The 20799-nt window shown below is 42.2% G+C and overlaps 1 protein-coding gene across 6 annotated transcripts in view; it reads right to left on the bottom strand.

Annotated features, from left to right (window-relative positions):
* The window catches only part of ATP8B4 (ATPase phospholipid transporting 8B4 (putative)), a 229102-nt gene extending 208669 nt beyond the window's left edge, over positions 1-20433 (bottom strand). Inside the window, exons 1-3 of one of the 6 annotated variants that reach the window (XM_036442585.2) lie at positions 20306-20433; positions 12800-12891; positions 8857-8924 (exon numbers count right to left, since the gene is read on the bottom strand). In XM_036442585.2, coding sequence (XP_036298478.1) covers positions 8857-8884 — 28 coding nt within the window. In that variant the 5' untranslated portion in view covers positions 8885-8924; positions 12800-12891; positions 20306-20433. Of the gene's footprint in view, positions 1-8856; positions 8925-12799; positions 12892-14910; positions 15173-19715; positions 19905-19924; positions 20154-20305 lie in introns of those variants that run through there. The other 5 variants (XM_036442537.1, XM_036442619.2, XM_036442529.2 and 2 more) reach the window with 5 other exon arrangements.
* Between the last annotated feature and the right edge of the window lie 366 nt (positions 20434-20799).

The following is a 20799-nucleotide window of genomic DNA, read 5'->3' as shown; positions in this document are numbered from 1 at the left end:
GACACAAGAACAGACATATAGATCAATGGAATCGAATTGAGAACCCAGATATCAACCCAAATCACTATGCTCAATTAATATTTGACAAAGGAGGCACGAATATACAATGGAATCAAGACAGTCTCTTCAATAAATGGTGTTGGGAAAATTGGACAGATACATGCAAAAGAATGAAACTAGATCACCAACTTACACCATACACAAAAATAAACTCAAAATGGATACAGGACTTAAACATCAGATGGGAAACCATAAAAATACTGGAAGCATCCACAGGCAACAAAATCTCAGACATATGCCAAAAGAACTTCTTCACTGATACTGCCCCTAGGGCAATGGAAGCTAAAGAGAAAATAAACAAATGGGACTACATTTACATCTTTTTTATTAGTTTGTCTGTGAACAATTCATAACATGTTAGTATCTAAGACTAGTTAGTGAATGCAGCAGCTCTGTTAACTGGATCAAAGATAAGAGGAAGCCAAAGCCATTTGGCTCAATGGTAGAGCGTCGGTCTGTGGACTGAAAGGTCGCAGGTTTGATTCCGGGCAAGAGCATGTTCATTGGTTGCGGGCACATCCCCAGTAGGGGGTGTGCAAGAGGTAGCTGGTCGATGTTTCTCTCTCATTGACGTTTCTAGCTCTCTATCTCTCTCCCTTCCTCTCTGTAAAAAATCAATAAAATATATATTTTTTAAAAAGATAAGAGGAGATTTAGGAGGCTTCCATTGGGCCTGTGAGTAATTGGAGTAACTACAAGTCTGTAGTTAGCAAACATGACTCTTTGTTCCATCAACACCGGAGCATTTTGTCCTTTACCAAATGTGGCTTAGGAGACAGCCTTCAGGCAACTGGCTTTAGAGCCCCAAAATCATGAAATGATGAAACACCATGGATAAACTGGGATCCCTGTATAAAACCCATGATGGCATGGACTGACACTTGCTCAGTAAGGTGGGTCCCCATCCAAAAGCTGAAGAATGTCCCTACGTCCACACATGGGCTATCATTTGGGTTTTGTTGGTGGTGGTGGCTTTTTGGTTTGGGTCAGATCTCAGAAAAATTCCCTTGAGCCAAATCAATAACTTAAGCTTTTTCCTTTCTTAATTTTCTTTCATTCTTCACAATCTGGCTTGTGTGCTTGGGAGCCAAACCAATTCATTAAAGACATGAAGAAAGAACAATGAGTGGGGAGAGCTTTGAAGAAAAGGGTTTGGTCTCCAAGATTTCCTGGTTCCACTCCAAGCGCACACTCTAATACAAATGAAAAAGATGTGTCCCAGATCGGGGTTTCCTATTGAAATCCAGTGGTGACCTGCAGCTAGTGGGACTTACTGACATTTAAGCAGCAAACTAAGGAAAATCAAAGCAAAAAAGAAAATCTTGCCACAATTTTCCCCCCTCAGGAGAAAATGCTTGGAAACAGAGTTAGGGGGTTCAAATAAATAATAAAGGGCTTTGGGTTTGTTTTCCTCTCTATTGAGCCAGTTTGCTCATCAGGTCCAGAAAGTTGGAAATTTTGATTTATTGGAAGCTTTATGCCTCCCAAGGTTTACTATATCTTCTCAAAGAAATGTAAAAAATTTTATGGATCCATTCTCCTTCCAGTATACATAAATTGTATTATGCAAGTTACAAGTACAATCAGTAAAATGTTCATATAGTAAGCTTGTGGCATGTAGCTTTCTAAGCATAGATTCACAACTGGAGACAACATTTACTGCAACATGAGGAGGAGGAGGAGGAGGAGGAGGAGGAGGAGGAGGAGGAGGAGGAGGAGGAGGAGGAGGAGAGCTAACTTTTATTGAGCATTTGTTCAAAGCTAGATACTATATGAACTATTTCATGTCCATTATTTCATCAATCTTTAAAGCAGACCTATTCGGTGCATATATTATGAGCCTTAATTTACAGATGAAAAAAAAATACTTAGGAAGATTATGCAGTAGGATCAGAATTCAAACACCAAACTGTCTCCCTTGTAAAGAAAGCTTGAAATAAATTCTGTATATAAAGAGATGGCTGGTGGTACTGTGTAGGAATTACTGGAAAATGGACCCACAGGTTGAGAACCGCTAGCAGGGTTGCCTAAGACCATCGGAAAACAAAGATATTTACAACAATTCATAACAGTAGCAAAATTATAGTTATGAAGTAGCAATAAAAATAATTTTATGGTTGAGGGTCACCACCACATGAGGAACTGTATTAAAGGGGGGTGGTATTAGAAAGGTTGAGAACCACTGCCTTAATGGGAAATGGAGCCCAGGATCCTTTGTGCATGGGCCGATGCTCAATCCATTGAGCCACACCAGCCAGGGCAAAACTTACATTCTTTTGCTATTTAATTATCTATAGGTGAAATTGCATTTTTATTGACTGGGCCAAAATCAGAATGCTTTCAGTAAAGATGGAAAATAGCTTCATCTCTTTATAGTACCCCATTCAAAAAGAAAAAAACAACAGGATCTACTCCAAGGATCACGAGAGACTAAAAGAAGCTAGAGGAAGTCTGATTTCCCATGGTGAGACACATTTCAGCCATCCAAAGGAAAGCAAGCCACCTGCCACAGAGTGAGAGGGAAAAAACCCAGGTGGAAAAGAGAGACACATGAGAAAGAAATGTGAGGAGGCCTCTCATCTGCCTGATACCTCAGGGGTTGCACAGGAAACTGTGGTTTCCAAAGCCTGGGGCTATCGTTTTGAAATGTGTGGTGCTATAAATTGCATTTCTTTAGCACATGTCCGTTTCTGTGTCTCAAACCCTTGAATCCATGTTTCAAATAAAATCTGCTGGGGCAAAGACAAGGTCATTTATTTATTCCAGAATTATTTTTTGAGCTTCTTTGAGCAAGGGTCTGTTCTAAGCAGGGAGGGAGAAACCAATAAGACAGGGATCTGCTGCGAAGGGTGGGCATGCCCACGAACACCAGCACAGCAGGGAGGCCGAGGAGAGGCCAGGAACCCAGAGGAAAGGAAAGCCAAGGCCAAACGGGTGGTTAAAAGGCGTCCTCACTTGCCCAGGGCAGCTCTGAAGGGAACGTGCTGAATGCGAACTCGGGGCTATGCTAGGAGGCTCTGCCAGCACCTTCTCCACGCTGAGCTGCAGTCTTTCACTGAAGGGACTTTGGCAGAGGGAGCTGCCACCTGAGGTGGGGTGAAATGTGCACTTTGAGAGAGGACATCAGTTCCTCCTTCTTGTACGGCCAGGTGTAAGACCAAAAGGAAAAATGAGAGCCTCGCTTTATCTGTTCATGAAGCGTTCAAATAATACTTTTTTTTTTTTTTTTTTTAGAGATAAAGGAGGCAAAACTTTGGGAAGAAAGGAAATCTGCCATCTTTTCACCCTCTCATGTTCCCTCACTCTAGTCCAAGTCACCTCACCTCTCCCCGCAGCTGCTGCAATAGCCGCCCTCAGGGCTCCCTGCGTCTGCCCTATCCCTACGATCTACTTTCAGTAGACCAACAAAGTGATCCTTTAAAAAATATATTCACTTCCTATTTCTGCTCTAACAAATCTCCATAGACTTAATGGCTTCAAACAACATAAATGTATTAACTTATTGTTCCAGAAGTCAGAAGTCCGAAAATGGATCTTACAGGTGTTGCCCCAGGACTGGTTCCTTCGGAAAGTCTAGGGAAGACTCTGTCCCTTTCCTTTGCCAGCGTCTAGAGGCTGCCTGCATTCCTTGCCTCATGGCCACATCACTCTGACCTCTGCTTCCATTGTCCCAATGCCGTCTCCAACTCTCCAGTCTCCCTTGTTATTACAGTGGGCTCCTCTGGATAATCCAGGTATAGCTCCCCATCTCCAGGTTCTTAGCTTTATCACATCTGCAAAGTCCCTTTTCCCAGGTAAGGTAACACGTTCATAGGTTCCAAGCATTAGGATATAGACACTGTGGGGGGGAGGTGGCATTACCCTGTCTACCACAAGAATCATCTCTATCCCCTGCTCAAAGTGTCAAATGCCCCTTCATCTCAAGAGAGAAGTGAGTTTTTGCAAAGGCGTCAGGGTCCCGATTGATCTTCACGTATCCACCCCATTACCTCTTTGCCCTTAAGACTCCACCAGCAGCAGGCGTACCATGAAGCCACAGAAACTTAAGCTTCAGCTCACTGCACTTTCCATTCCAAGGCCCTGAGAGCAGCACCAGAAATGAGTTTGCATTGTTTGTTTGTTTTAGTTTTTTTATTTGCAAAAGTATCTTAGCTACAGGGACTAAGATCTTTGCCACGCTGATTCCCCTCCCCCACCCTCATCATCCTTTTCCTCATGTCAGATGGTGCTGGGATCCAGGTAAGGGGGCCTCCCCTCTAACACAAGAAAAGTTTTCCCATGCCCTTTACTCTCTGGACACCAATAGTTATTAAAAAATAGAGGAGTTCTTGAGCCTGTACTAACCCCAGGTTACAAGAAAGATTTTGTGAAGCCAGCACTGTCTTAAGTGTCATAGCTGTGTCAGTAGTGATTGGCACTCCATTGCACTGGCCTTGTTCTTAGCTAAACAAAGAAAATAGATGATTTTGAAAAACACTCGATCTGATTCTACAGACAAATTACTATATTAGACAAAAAGCAAGTTCAACAAAAACTAATTCCTTCACACGCATGATTGCAAAACTTCTTGAGGAATAGCTTTTGGATTTGTTGTTGTTCCATAAGGGGTAAATCCAAGCAGAAGAAAACACTCTTTAAACACATATATTAATACACCTATATGTACCTTTATGGGAATTGACTTAGTACCTCCAAAGGTTGGTTCCATGTCTTATTCATCTTTTTTATCACCAACCCTTTATTGCAGAACCAATGTGGTACTTGCTAGAGTATACGCTCAAATGCCTGAAAACCAGATATATAAACTTCCACCAAAGAACTGCCTTATTTGTAGGTGCAATAGATGCTGTGCTTAGCATCCACAGTACTCTGAGGGGAACACAAAAATGTTTACATTTTCATATGTTTTAAGATGAGAAGGAAAAATAAACAGCATAATAATGGATACATAGTAAAGATTTTTATCTGGATTATATCTGTCTTTATATCTATAATTGTAAAATATAATTTTTTAATATTTTTTGGAGGAAGGACCCACAAAAGACATATGTGAGCCTGGTCTGATTTTTTCTACCCCACACCCTATAAACATACTAAGGACTCCACAGTGGAACATGCTGGCTCCACACCCCCACTGTGGAGTTAAGAGCAACTTTAGCAAGCTAAAAGAAAGCCTCTAGTTATCTACTGCTTTTGCTTTCCATATTATGAAACTACATGAAATCTGAATTAGGTATTTTACACATGAGCAATGCTTTTTTTGATTGCTCTTTAGAAAAGCACATTTATGTCTTAAAATGATTTGTCTTCAGGTCTCCCATCAAGCTACACAGAAAGGGTGGATTACAAAGAACAAACAAAAAATAGACTATAATCTTAATGTTTTAAATATTTGGGTCAATTAGCTGACACTTTTTTTAATATATTTTATTGATTTTTTACAGAGAGGAAGGGAGAGAGCTAGAGAGCTAGAAACGTCGATGAGAGAGAAACATCGACCAGCTGCCCCTTGCACACCCCCTACTGGGAATGTGCCTGCAACCGCAACCAATGTACACGCCCTTGACCAGAATCGAACCTGGGACCTTTGTTTGCAGACCGACGCTCTACCACTGAGCCAAACCGGCTTCGGCTAGCTGACACTTTTTACATCTTGAAGAATGTGAGATTTCTAGAAATGTGGAATTAATAAACAATAAAGCATATCTGGGAGAAAATAATTGTGTTCCCACAACACCTGTTATCTATAACTAGAGGCCCAGTGCACAAAATTTGTGCATGGGGGTGGGGGATCCCTTCAGCCCAGCCTGTACCCTCTCTAATCCAAGACCCCTTGGGGGATGTCTGACTGCCAGTTTAGGCTCCCCAGATCAGGCCTAAACCAGCAGTTGGACATCCCTCTCACAATCTGGGACAGCTGGCTCCTAACTGCTCACCTGCCCGCCTGCCTGATCACCCCTAACTTCCCCCCCTGCCAGCATGATCACCCCTGTCTCTGATTACCCCTAACTGCCCCACTCCCGCCAGCCTGATCATCCCCAACTGCCTCCACTGCTTGCCTGGTCAACCCCAACTGTCCCCTCTGCTGGCCTGGTTGCCCCACACAGCCTGCTGTTCAGTTGTTCAGTTGTCCTTCACTAACCCCCCTGCCGGCCTTGTCATCGCAGACAACCTGCTGGTTGATATTATTACTGTGACAGCATCCAGGACAATTTGCATATTCCTCTATTCTTAGTATAGATTAGGGGTGTCGAACTCAATCAGAGAAGGGGCCAAAATCTAAAATCCAGCCTAAATCGCGGGCCAAATGGTTTACTGAACAGTCATAAACTGTCATTGTGATGGAAACGCAGCGGAGTGCAGTGATGACAGCGCGGTGCGGGCCACATTGCAAGGCCTGACGGGACGGATTTGGCCCGCGGGCCTTGTGTTTGACACAGGTGGTATAGATAATAAAAAGGTAATATGTTAATTAGACCAGACATCCTTCCAGATGTCATTCCAGAGGTCTTTCTGGATGAAGCCAGGGCCAGAGCAAAGACTGGGTCCTAAGAGCCAGAGGGAAGCTGGTACTGGCAACTAGGAGAAAGAAGGCCTACTCTTGCATGAATTTTCATGCATCAGGTCTCTAGTATTTGGTATATTGTCATATACTAATACAGCATCACTGGTCCAAGCTTCCTCATGATTCTGTGAAATTTTGTATAAATGTGAGTACTCCAAAATTAATGCTACAGATATATATCTCACTGAGATAAATTATCACTTCTGCATAATTTTTCTCCTGACAACACCAGGCTGATTAGAAGTCTGTGCTCCTCTGGTAAATATACCACTGCAAGGAATGTTTAGTAAAGTGTTTTCAAGTTATTATTTGCAGGAAGCTAATTCCAGCAGGGCATAATAAAATGCAAAAATTTCATCAAAAGGTTGATGGGCTTCTACTATATATTCAGTGGGGTTGAATCATGTTATTAACCTGCTGGAATATCTGAAAGTGTCTCCCAAACCTAAAAATCTACATGTCATTACCTGCTCCTGGCGAAACAGCTGAACAGCCGAGGGTAGTTCCCCCAACCTGATAATGCCTACTGTATACCAAACCCTACCTTTTGTTATGTATATCTGCTTTGCTTTAGGGCAATTTGTGTTAATAAAAAGCCTAGGGGTCCAGAGATTCAGAGAACTTGGTTACTGAAGCTAGTTCTCCTCTGGCTCTCCAAAATACAAAATACCTTCCAAATTTATATTTCATGGCTAGTCTCTCTATTAATTTACTCACAGCCCTTCTCCAGATTCCCGAACCCTTCTAGATTCAGGGAAAGAACCTCAGCATTTATTGATACTGCAAACTTGGTAACTGTGTGAGGATACATGTATTATATTGAATCGTATAAAACTACTTGAAATCAAGAAAGGTTGATACTACCTCACCTACCATAGAAGCTCAAAACAATTTGCTGATTGAGTGTGTGAGTGGCTATTTTATGTCATAAAACTATACCAGATCTATAGGAACTGCTATAACCTAAAGATTTGCATCATGCACAGTCATGATGATGCAAATGATAGTGACACAAAGATAATCCCTCAAATTGTGTGGCCATTGTAACAAGAACAAGAGGAAGGGGCTGGCTTCAGCTTTCTCTGCAAATCAGCACCAGAGCAGCCACAGCCCCAGCTATGTCGCCAAAACACAGCAAACCATACAACAGTAGCTGCTGGAAACTTGTCCTTGTTAAAGCTGGTCAATCTAATGTTCACACTGTCCAGATTATACCAGTGATTTGATATAAATAAATCATTTCATTTGAAAAAAATAAAAAATTATGACAATATAGCTCTAAACTCTTAGGTTGCATTGGGAATAATGAAAGTCTTGCCCCAGAGGGTATAACTAAGAACCTCTGGGTAGCAACTACATTGAGACAGATTTTAGCTCATTATGAGGCTGAATGTTGCAATAATAAGTGCCCAAAAAGGGGAATAGACTTCACCATGAAACAATTGCCTCTCTAAATAGGTTAATCTCCTGTCAAGAAATGTTATTACATGGAGGAACAGGGCATTAGATCAACTCTAATCCTGCCTTTTGTCTCTAAAAAGTCTATGGTCAAATATAGAGAAAATAGTGGTAATTAATTAAATACACATTCATTGAAAAAAAAAATACATAAATGTCTGTCACTAACAAGAGGCAAAAGAGAACATCAGTGCTCTCTGGCCAGGATGCTATATTAAAGAAACTGGAATACTGTTCATGCTATTCAGCTAAACCAATTACCCAACCAAGAAAACAACATGTGTTTCCTGCCATCATGAACAAAAATTATTTCTAACTGTGTGATCTTAGTTTTCAATATTGGTACATTGATACCACGTAATGCTGCTTTGAAAGAAAAAATGAAGAACGAACTGTTGGTGTGTGTCAACTATATGGATGTGTGTCAAAATGCCTTCTGCTGAGTAAAAGAAGACACAGGACTATGTGCTTTATTATTTCATTTATGTTAACTTCAAAAACAGGCAAAACTAATGGAAATCGGGCATGATTGTGTGGAGTTCAGGGAGAATGAATGAAAGGGGGAGTAAGGAAACGTTCTGTGGTGATTGGGATATTCTGTATCTTGTTTTCAGGTGGTAGTTACGCAGATGTGCACAACTGTCAAAACTCATCAAATTGAACACTTAAGATCTGTGGGGTTTTTGTATATAAATTACTCTTCCACAAAATAAACTTTAGTTTAATTTAAAAATCATATTCGCTTTGTAGCGTTTGAAGAGCTCAGTACTTACCAAGTGGTTTCTTTTTACTGCAGAACATTATTGCACCGATTGTTTTTCACGGGGTCTCAACAGTTGGCCTACAAAAGAAAAGTGCTCCTTAACCATACATTTCTACCCATTAACTCTTTTCCTAGTCAGTTCTAGGTGAGTTGGAAGCCATTGGCACAGTAAGGAATAACAGATCTCATGTCTCAGGCTCAAATCTTACTAGATAAGAATAATTCTATACAAAAAATAATTCTATACAAATAATTCCATATAAAACTATTTATACTATAAAGGCTACACAAACTAACTTAAGGTAAGCATAAGTGTGCTATTCAATTTGGCATTAAAATTGAGCCAAATTTTCTAATATAATCTAAACCCTATGAATCAGAATCTCGGGGGTGAAGCTCCAGCCTCTGCCTTTTTATTTTCCAATCACAGCTGACACACAACATCACATTAGTTTCAGGTGTGCAGCATAGTGGTTAGACATTTGCAAAGGCATCTGCCTTTTATTCTATTGCTATGGTGATTCCTTTCCACAGCCGAAGCTGGGAACCACTGCTCAATCGTGGGAGTTACACGTGAGAGGTAATTATCAGCCAGGTTCTAGAGAACAAAATACAATCAAAATGTTTCCTCAATTTATTCTCAAGTGATTAGTCTTCTCCAGGTAATTACAAAAAATAACAACAACCCCAGAATAGTGTCATTATTATTTTTCATTGTTTTCCCTTCATGTGGTCCAATGTCTTTCATACAGTAAACTCTATTAAAGATTTAGAATAAATAAAGGGGGAAACAAATAATTTCAAACTTTGAGAACCCAGTAGACCATGGAAATGAGCTCAGGCACCCAGGTAGGCAGGGGTACTGAGTACAAGCTCTCTCCATTAGGAAGGGAAATGGCCTGTTTGCTGCCTGCTCGACGCAGGGGAGTGGCAGAATGCAGGAAACAGACTAGCACACAAAGAAGTTGGTCAGTCATATGGAGACCAAAAGAGAGGAAGATCAAGACTTATGGCTCAGTAGTCACAAGAAAAGAGGAAGCAGAGAGTTTATCAACACCCACTGCAGCACTATTAATCTTCCAGAGGCTAAAAAGCCTGAAACCATCGATATTTCCCTGTATCATGCTCCCAAATCCATGAGTTCCCATCCAACACCTCCAAGAAAAGCAACAGCCTATTGAGGGCTCAGCTCCCTCTCCCCCTTATCCCTGGGCCATGCTGACAGATAGGGCCAAGGGCACTTTGCGGAACCCACTGCTTTTCTAGGGACCAGTGACTGCAACCAATCTGAGCAAGAAGATGAGGATCCTGCTGCCAGGTGCTCCTTGAAACAGGAACAGGTCCTCAAATATATAACTCTTGTTTCTTCTCCCACATCTTCTACCAACTGCCACCAGGGCTGCCCAAGACAATCCCCACTTCCCCTCCTAACTGCTCCCTCCGCCCCAGCCTCTAAAACCAGCGATTGCTTTTCCCTTACATTCCTCCAAACAGGTTTCCACGCTCCTGCCTTGGGTGCCTATAGACCAGGGTCCACATTAAAGCCAATGGCATCCTTATAAAAGGTAAATGGCATCATGTCACCCCACACCTTCCTGCTTAAAACTCTCTAATCACCTCCCATTGGTCTTAAGGGGGAAAAGGATCAAATTCTAAAATGATCTTTTAGACCGTCTGCAACCTGATCCCTGCCCATCTTTCTAGCCCGATATCTGAACACTCTCCTCACTGCCCTCATTCCTCCTTGCACCCTCACCTCTATACTGTGTTCAAGGACCTTCACACATGCTCTTCCCTCTGCCTGTTACCATCTAACCCCATCTCTAACCCTTTCACCTGACTAACTCTTACTCATCTTTTCAATATCAACACCTACATCACTTCCTCTAAAACACCTTCCTAGTCCCCCAGATTAGAGATAGGAGCACCTCCCAAGGTGCTCCCCAAGAATCCAGAACCTCCCATTTCAGAGCCCCTATCACTCCAGAACGTATTTGCCTGTTATGTTGGCTGTTTCCCCAATAGTCCAAGACTCCAGTAGGTCAGAGACCTCATCTGTCTGGCCCACAGTTGTATCTCCAGTATCTGGCATATGGAGCTCAATAAACATTTGCTAAATGAATAAAATATGGATATCCTCAGTTTCTAAGAGGAATGGAACAAGGGCTTTCCAATGCTAAAGTACACTTCCCTTTTAGCAGCTATTCTTCCCCATACCCCAGACCCAAGTGCTCTAGATCTTCCCCCAACTAGAGGTCATAGTGGCTTTCTTGGCTGCTCCCTCCCTCTGGCTGGTCCCCACCCTCCTGTGCACCCCATACCCAGCCTAGAAAGAATCTCAAAGGGCAAGCAATATTTGTTTAGCAGTAGGAGGAGTGTTGCAGGTAAATTGAAGAGCACAAGAAAAAAGGAGGAAATAAGCAACTCTTGAGGGAGGAAAATAAGAGGAGGCACTCTGGCTATAAAAAAAGATTCACAAGCCTGGCTGGTGTGGTTCAGTGGTTGCAGCATTGGCCCTTGGACCTAAGTGTCATGGGTTCTATTCCCAATCAAGGGCACATACCTGGGTTGCAAGTTTGATCCTTGGCCTAGTCATGGCAGGTGTGGGAGGCAAACAGTCAATGCATCTCTCCCACATTGATGTTTCTTTCTCTCTCTTCCTCTTCCTCCCTCCCTTCCACTATCTCTAAAAAAGCAATGAAAATAATATCCTCAAGTGAGGATTTTAAAAAGGTTCACAAAAAGGATTTTTTAGGTGAAAACTTCCTATGAAAAATAAATGGACAGAAGTGGGGTTTTGTTTCCCTCCCCCCCCCCCAAAAAAAAAATTGGCCACAACAAGAGATAAAAATGGCAACAGGGAGAGGGGTAGGTAAATTCTGAAACAATGACATCTGGATCGGGTGGCCCCATCTGGCCAGAAGGTTACAGCTCATCAGCAAGTTCTAATCCAATTTGTTAGGGCTTGAAAACTCTCTCTGGGGACTAAGTGAGCATGCTCTGTGTTCACGGCCCAGAGTCCCTGGAGCAGGTGGAAGGGAGAGTGATTCTTTAAGCAAGGTGGCAAGAGGGACTCTACCCTGACAGGTGGCAATGAAAATGCAGGTGCAAATTCAATCTCTCGGGAAGGTAATAAAAGCACTGGCCGATGGCCAACTTATTCTTTTTTTTTCTCCTTATTGGTTTGCTAGATTGCCTTGAGGGATTAGTACTAACAGATAACCAGTACAAAAGATGAGTCTAAGTACATTTGTGCAACATAAAAGTAACTAAAGAGAAACTATCCATGTAGCACTTTGTCTCTCTTATTTTAGATGCTCCTATAATATAAGAATGTCTAATTATAAAAGCCCCTAGATAATAAAGCATAAAGCCATATCATATTTTTTTTAAATTATCTTTAAGTCATACAGCTATTTCATTGCTTTTACTTTCTCTAATACCATTTTCTTTTCTTTTCTTTTCTTTCTTTTTTTTAAGGCCACCAAAAATTTTGCTTGTCTCAAAAAAAAAAAAATTGGGAGAGTGATAGATCTAATACCATTTTCAAAGTACCTTTAAAACCTTTCATTTTAAATCCATTTTTGTTTCAAAGTATCTTTAAAACCTTTTATTTTAAATTCATTTTTGTTTTTATACGAAATATTCTCTACTTCGTAATTAATCTAGAATGTACTGTAATCACTGTTGTATGAATTAAACAATATTTCTAAAAGATTTGTGAAACTTATCTCTTATTAATGATCTTAGTCAACTGTTTTTATTCTCTAAGATATAAAGTTACAACAAAAATTAATAATTGACCTTCAGGTCTATGCTTCCTTCAGTCCAATCTTTTCCTTCTAACAGTGAAATCCAGGCATATTCAGGGAGGAGTCTAAGGTAACAGATTCTAGTTTCACTTAGAGAAAGTAAAATTCAGTTATTTCACTCCTTCATATTCATCAACTCACCAAAATACTCCAGCTGACTCTTGCTTCACCTCTAAAGGATGCTGGAGTAAACACAAAGTCATTTTTTCTTGAACCTTTGGATCAGTGAAGGTCTAAGAAAGTCAGAGTAAACAAAATCAGGTGAGAAAAAGGGCTTGCTAAAGTGAAAGCTAGCTCTAGAAATAAGAATTTTTGGATTTTGAAATCCAACCATTTACAAGCGTTGAAGCAAACAATATTTACATGAATACATTCTTTCTTTCTGAAATAACTCGAAAGCAGAGGAAATGAAAAAGAAGAGCTGCCTGCAGGTCTTATCCTACCCTTGACTTCATCTTACCCAAGGGATTAAAATGGTGGTTTTACACTTTGTGTGAAAGCCCTATGGGTGTTTTATAAGAAATAAAGGAATGGGAAAAGTAAGAAGAGAAAGAAGCAGCTAAGAAATAATAACTATTTTATGTCCATTGATTCATTTAAAAATGCAACAACTTCTTAAAAAAAAAAAAAGATTGAAAGTTATACTTGCATGAAAAAAATTTTTTATTTTTTTTTACACTTCACGTTCAGGTTTTTGACTCTTGGCCCAGAAAATAATTCTCCTAATTTAAAAAAGAAATGGCTCCAGTTTGTTCAGGGAAAATAAGAAGTTGGTTTCAAACACCTTGAGATTGAGGGTGATACCATGACATGTAAGCTGAAGCAGCAGAGGAGAAGAGAGCATCCTGTCCATATTATGATTCCTCAAGGAGGTCCCTATTTATAGTTACAATGGGGACACCCAGGTAACTCAATGCCTTAAGCAAAGGATTAAATTGAAATGCCTTTTAATAATCTGAGGCCATTCAACAATAATGTTATTATACTTAATTCCCTTACTCTAATGCCAGGATTACTAGGCAACCTGTTGATAATAACTTGCTTTCCCACAGAAATCTGCCTGCAGGGGGAAAAATGCACTAGTCATGCATGCCGAAGTGAGCAGCTGGTGCTCCTGACAGTTTTATTGCGCTTTTTTAATTGATTCATTGATTGATTGAGAGAGAGAGAGAAGAGAGAGAGAGAGAGAGATGTTGTTCCACTTATTTATGCATTTGTTGGTTAATTCTTGTTTGTACCCTGACCAGGGATCAAACCCACAACCTTGGCATATCGGGACGATGCTCTAACCAGCTGAGTTACCTGGCCAGGGCCTATTACACATGTTGAGTTAATATGTTGTCATTTTTATTTAATATCATCAGTCTCTTGAGCTGATATTAGTCTGCCCCAGAAAGACAGGTCTGGTTTGGGCATGCTGTTGAAATATGGTCCTATGTCTACAGGACAAACAACCCACTCTGGCCACAGCAAACTCGCCAAGAGGCCTCCAAGGGGACAGCCTGCTGACCTGCTCGAGGGCAACAGGATGTGGTGGCTGGAAGCTTGTCCTTTGGAGTCAAGCATCCTGATCTTGGATTCCTACTTTTAGCACTAAACCATCACTGAATCTGGGCAAATAGTCTCTGCAAGCCTCAGAACCCATGGGGGGTGGGGGAGAGAGACTGTTAGGGATGGGGCACACAATGAAAGTGGGTATACTGTACCAGCTATGTTTAAGGCTTTCTTTGTCAAAGTATCTACATAAGTGTTAGGGTGAAATGAGGACAGTGAATTTAACTCCTTTAAGACATTCTGCAGTAAAACAAAGGAGATGCATGTAAATGGGTAATGAGACTTTACAGAGATGTGTTTGCTTAGGAAGACAGAGCCATGGGTATAAACTGAGGGAGCAGAGCCAGTGAAGAAAGACTGAGCCTACAGGGTAAAGAGACAAAGAGGCAAAGGAATTGGAGGAGACTGGAAAAGAAAGAAGCCAGGGCAGTTGGGGAAGAGACAGGAGCCCTCAAAGCCGGGACAGGAGAGTAGCAGGGGGCACAGTCTTGGCAGCTCTCTCAGGGCAAGTAAACCCTGGTGAGCCCCTTCCTGCCTGGCTTTATCTCAGGGTCCAGGGAAGAACTGGGGTGCCCCCACTGGGAGAAATCCTCTGTCCTTTTAGCAGTGGGTTCTCTCCAGTTCTCAGGACTCGGGGACAAGATGGGCTAATGGGGAAAGGGCCCATCCATCTTCAACGAGCCCAACCCCAGACTCACCCCCTGTGAGGACCTCCTGCCCTCCTCTCCTTCTATTCTCCAGTCTCTGCTCTGTTCTGCTTGTCTTCCTCTTTCCCCAACTCTGCTTCCTCTGCCCTCTGGAGACTGTACCATACAGGAGAGACTCTTAGGATAACAGGTTCCAATCCCAGCTCAGGTACTTTCTCTCCAGTGGTACTTTGGCCAAGCCACTTTGCCTCCTAAGACTCAATCTCTGAATCTGTAAAATAGAGGTAATAATGCCTTTCCCCAGAGGTGATGTGAGGTTAAATAAACATGCATATACAGTTCACTCCAGAAAAGAATTCCCACCCCACCTGACCTCCTCCCCATTCTGTCTTTCCTACTCCCTACCTTCTCTTCTCTTTCAATCTTCCAGTCTCCTTTTCCTGTTTCCCTGAATTTCCTTCATATTTCTCACTACAGCACTTGCTTTCCAACCCAACACACCTGAGGACTGACCCAACCAAGAGTGGGAAAAGGGGGGAAAGGGGCCTCCATGAGAGGCCAGCATCAGGGTGAACATAAGTAAACCTTGAGAAGCCACCTGCTTGAACAGGGTAACTCGCAATCTAAATCAGAACATGACTGTAAAGGAATGAGCACAGTGCTTCCTGTTACATAATTAATACTCAAAAAAAAAAAAAGCTCTCATTATTAAGTGTATTTTTAACTCTCTACAACTTAAACTTGAACAATAGTGGGGTCTGAGAATGGGAAGCTGTGATGGCAGATTTAGGGAACCAGCCCCTTCTCTCCTCATGATGCCCTCCATCTTCTCTGGTGCTATCCCTTGGCTTTCCTGCCACAGCTCTGGGTTCCCAGAGGCTGAAAAGCAATGCTTTTATTGAGTCCTCCCACCCCTGCACACAGCAACCTTGCAGCCCTATCTGCTGGCAGCCATCCCTGCCCGCTCAGGAATATTCCCGAAATAACCCCCGGTCAGGCCCCAGAGCACAGCTCTAAGAACCCAGTGAAGGGAAATATTGGGGGTAGAAGGACAGGGAAATCTTAGCCTTGGAAGGTGAGAGCAATGAGGGATGAGGAAATCAGCCCAGGCCTCTGTGTGCAACTGGAGTGTAGTTTTAGGGTGGAAGGCGTAGATAATGTTTTAATCACATTTGGTGCCAGTGACAGCTGCCAAGAGCCATAGTGCTTACAGATTGTAGATATTGGGCAAAAATAGAAGTTAAAAAAAAAAATTAAGCCAGTCTGCGTATTTATATGTATGTTTATAAAAGTGGTGGTTAGTACAGCCAAATTTATACATTGCTTAGCAATTATATTTAACTTCCATGCCTCAACAATAAATTATTTTATTTCCCATAAAATATATATCAGGTTTATTTTGTTGTGAGTTGTCATGTCAACACTGAAATCTGTTTATGTTCTGTTCGGCATGCAGCTATTACCCAGCCACAAAATTCTAAAGCACCGGGACCCTGCTTCCCTTCCTCGTCCTGTTTATCCCCTGCTCATTTTCCAACTTGGTCTCCTAGTTCCCTCTTCTTCCCTTTTTCTTCATTCCCTAGCCTACTCTCTCTCTGCCTCCCTTGTGTATTTTCACCCTCCTCATCCTGCCTTTCTCTCCCAAACATGCCTCCCCTTCTCACTTCCCTTTCATCCACCAGTACTAGAGCAGAGCGCTAGGTTTGGTTCTGCTGGCCCTGTAACCTCCACAAGCTCCCTCCCTTCTAAGCCCTGGGGTTTTTTATCGGTCAAAGCAGCCATCAGGGTAACTCTAGGATCACTAGGCAATCTAAATAAGGTCATGACTATAAAGGAATGAGCACAGTGCCTCCTGTTACCAAGTTAAGACTAAAAAAAAAAAAACACAACACCAGCTCTTAAACTCTCCCCAAATAGGAAAATTCCTATCAAATCCAAGAGCCATCCCTACTGATGTTCAATCATCAGCTTTCAGGTGCCTATTCTATGTCAAACCTGGGCTGGGTAGAGGGAGGCAAAGATCATTAGGCCCCATCTGTCCTTCAAAAGCCCACAGTCTGAGAAAGACAAGACAGACAGATACATGGAAGGATCATTAGCGTGGCATGGGCAGGGCTATGACAGAAGAAGGGACCGAGATCCGTGGAGTCAGAGGGGAGGGAGTCACCAAGCATGCTTTGTAGAATCAGCTAAGACCTCACACAGGATGATTTCAACTAGAATCCTTTTGAAAGAAACAGAAGAGTTTGCTTAATAAAATGAGGTAAGGATGGGTAAAAGGAGCAACACGTGGAAAAATCAAGCATGGAAGAGAAGGTTTGAGGAGCAGTGGCAGTCATGGCATCCAGACTGCAGGGAGCATGGAGGGAGGTGGTGTGATCTGGGGCTGGCAAAACAGACAAGAGATAGATTCTGAAAGAAGGCAAAATCTCATCATTGTTATCAACATCACTGTCATTCACTGAGTACTTGACCTCAGGCTAAGCACTTGGTATATATCATCTCACCTAATCCTCACCAACACTCTATGGTCAGGGACTATCTCCATTGGATAGAGGAGATGACAGAGAGCATCACTATGGTCAAGAGCCTGTGGTTGACCCTGCAGGTAATGGGAAGGCAGAAGACATCTCGTTGTAGAATGTATAATTAGAACCCAGCCCCCCTTGCCCATTGTCTTTGCTCCCTTGTTCTCTCCATGCAAGTGCCTGCTGTCAGAGTTGTTAGGAAGGTTACTCTCTCAGCATGGACTAGCACGGAGAGGGAAGGGGAAGCGATGACAGCAGGCAAGCAGAGCTGGATCCTAGAGATGTTTCTGCCAGAGTTTATAAAAGGCTCATAGGTTATGGTGCCGAACAAGGAGATATCTGGGGTGACTTTCGGGTTTTTCCTTTGGGACAATGAGGGGAGAGAGGTGTCGAAATGCCATGTACAGCAGTGAAGAGAGAGGAAGATGAGGCATAGGAGCAGGAGCAGGACCTAGAGTAGGAGAACTCATTAGGCTTGAACGGCCTCTGGGTCATTGAAAATAGCATCAGCACTAAAGAGAAAAGGCAGACTTGCAGACTTGGAATCGACATATAAGGAAATGTTAAAGTCATGGGAAATGAATGATCTCACTCAGGAAGAACAACAATAAAGAGAAGTGAGGAGAGGACAGAGGGTGAGGATGAGTCAATAAAAGGACAAGGACAGAGTCCCTAGGGGACACTCAACCTCAAAAGAAGGGTCATTGAGAGGTGCACTGAAATGAAATGTCGCGCTTGCCTAACTGAGCTCTCATCCTCCCAGCACCTAGCCCAGAGCCTGGCAAAGTAGGTGCTCAGCAAATGGGAGTCAAATAAAGAAAAGAAGAGCCGAAACCGGTTTGGCTCAGTGGATAGAGCATCGGCCTGCGGACTGAAATGTCCCAGGTTCGATTCCAGTCAAGGACATGTACCTTGGTTGCAGGCACATTCCCTGTGGGAGGTGTGCAAGAGGCAGCTGATCCATGTTTCTTTCTCATCAATGTTTCTAATTCTCTATTTCTCTAACTCTTCCTTCCTCTCTGTAAAAAAATCAATAAAATATATATATGTTTTTTTAAAGAAAAGAAATAAAAGGAGAGAGGAAATAAAGGTGGCCTCACATTACGGGAGGGGTGTGTTTCCGCAAACACAATGATCAATAATATTTAACATTTGCACTCAGAAATTTCTTTGTTAATACTCGAAAAATATTTAATATGGCTAAGAAGTTAAGTTAGACTTTAGACATGTGCTACAAATATGTAACCTTTAGAGCTTACCATTTTCTGTTTTCTTTTCATGAGAAATCCTGAAAACAAATACTAGCATCTAATGCTTGTCCATGCCTTGCGAGTATATAGAAGTCTTGTTTCGAGGAGAGCTACAACTGCCAGTTTACTTTGATATGGTAGGTGAAGTGTTTCCCTACTAAATGAAAATTTCTAGTTAACCATGTAGACACAAAATGAACTCCTCCTGTGGAAAAACAATATATCTGCCAGGAGTATAAAAAATCACTTGGCCCCTCCTTTTTAGTGATGCACACATGATGAAACAATATAAAAGCACCAAAAAAAATAAATATAAATTAAAATCTACTCTGAATTTACATTTTGCTCCAAGGATTCTAGTATGGAACAACACCTGAGCAAAGGTGACAGATCGTGGGCATGGATGTTGGAATCACATATGCGATATGGTATTTCCTTGTCTTTCTAATAAACCTTCAGCCCCCAAGTAATGTTTCTTGCCAGTATTTTTTTCTTCAAAACAGCTCATTGTTAACAAGGGACCTGAGAGTCCCTCATGTTTATCAATGGAATGAATTTTTTTTGGACACATCTCAGAACTAAAAACATATCCCTCAAGCCTCAGAGGAAGAGCTTAGTGGCAAACTGTTAGTGTCCAAAGCATGAATTGACCACAGAAAACACAACACCTTGAGCAGGTGCGCTACCTACAAACCCCCTTAAAAAAAAAACAAACAAAAAAAAAACTAAAACTAACTCCTACCAAGGAAGTGACAGATACCCACCAATTTAAAACACACATACACACACACACACACACACACACACACACACGAAAAAAACTGGACATGATGTTGCTCCCATTGCTGTTTAATAGGTGTTGATTTAAGGATTTTTAAAAATCAACTTCCAAGAAAGTGTCCTATTTCCCATACCAAACTAACTTTTCCCAAATTTACTTTTTTATGAGGAGAATAAAAAAGACTGTTTGGTAAGCCTCAGCCATGGGAAAGAGAAAAGGAAAGCCCCGAACAGCACAGAGCTAGCACTCCTTCGTCTCCCCAAGTTACCAGTTCCTGAACGCTCCCCTCGGACTCACCTCAGCCTGGACCTAACCCTCTCCCCCACGGGGGAGATTTCCCAGCAGTGCAGGAAGATCAAACAGGTGCCCATTCCATGACCATCTCAGGGAGAAACGCAAGGCTATTCTGAAAGCTCTAGTAAGGACATAGAAAACAAGCCGGGTCTCTAAGGGACATTCTTGAAAACCTGAGACCAACTCCGGGAAAAACACTCTTGACCACTTACCACCACCGGAAGCAGCTAAGTGGCAGATCAGAATCAGCACCTCATCAGAAAAAGAGGAAGATGTTGTGGGAGAGCAGTTTCACTATCAGTGAGGAATTGGGGGAGAACACGCTCCTTGGAAAAACACCAAAACCCAGGAGAGACTCTCCTTCGATCGCTGCCGCCTGCTGCTGCCAGGGCAGAACTGGTTAATCTTGGAGAAACAAAAGGAAGCTCCCTGGAGACTGGCTTCGGGAGGTTGACTTCCTCGGTGGGAACCAAGAGTTCAGAAGGATGGAAGCCCAACAACGGAAGGGGTGACCGGCTCCCACTTCTGCTTGGAAACTTTTATCAGCCCTTGGCTGAGGGAGAGAGATAAGCAAACATCTTTGGAGTTCCTACCTGTTTTCCCCAGACATGAAGGCATTGGCAAGGGACGGTTTGTGTGTTTTTCTAGTCATTACAAGGGGGAATTCAGCTCTGTGATGGGTGAAAACTAAGCACACGTCTGCAACATTTTCTAGGCAGGGCAATGACACTTCCTGTTTCCCAACAGCCTGAATTTCAGCTCAGAAGAAGCAAACCGTTAACCCTGAGGATGCCAACGAACAAATGCGTGGAGGAAATGGACTTGACTCTGTAGTTCAAAATTGCTTCGAGAGAGTTCCAGCTTTTAAGATGGGATTAGGTGAACACAAAATATTTTGGTTTGTGACTATTTTTAAAACAAATGTATGATAGTCCCTTTGAAATGTGTCTAAATCCATTTATGGATTGTCCAGAAGTTGCATCAGATTTGCAGTGAAGTACTGAAACCAAGTATGTTTTCATCATGTCTCTATCGCCAGCGCAAGCTGATCCCCTGTGCGTTATCATCTCCATTCTTCTAGGACATA

This window comes from Pipistrellus kuhlii, unplaced genomic scaffold, assembly GCF_014108245.1.
Source record: "Pipistrellus kuhlii isolate mPipKuh1 unplaced genomic scaffold, mPipKuh1.p scaffold_m20_p_1, whole genome shotgun sequence".
Taxonomy (NCBI): domain Eukaryota; kingdom Metazoa; phylum Chordata; class Mammalia; order Chiroptera; family Vespertilionidae; genus Pipistrellus; species Pipistrellus kuhlii.
The sequence above is the reverse complement of the archived record's forward strand: the minus strand, read 5'-3'. Positions and strand labels throughout refer to the sequence as shown.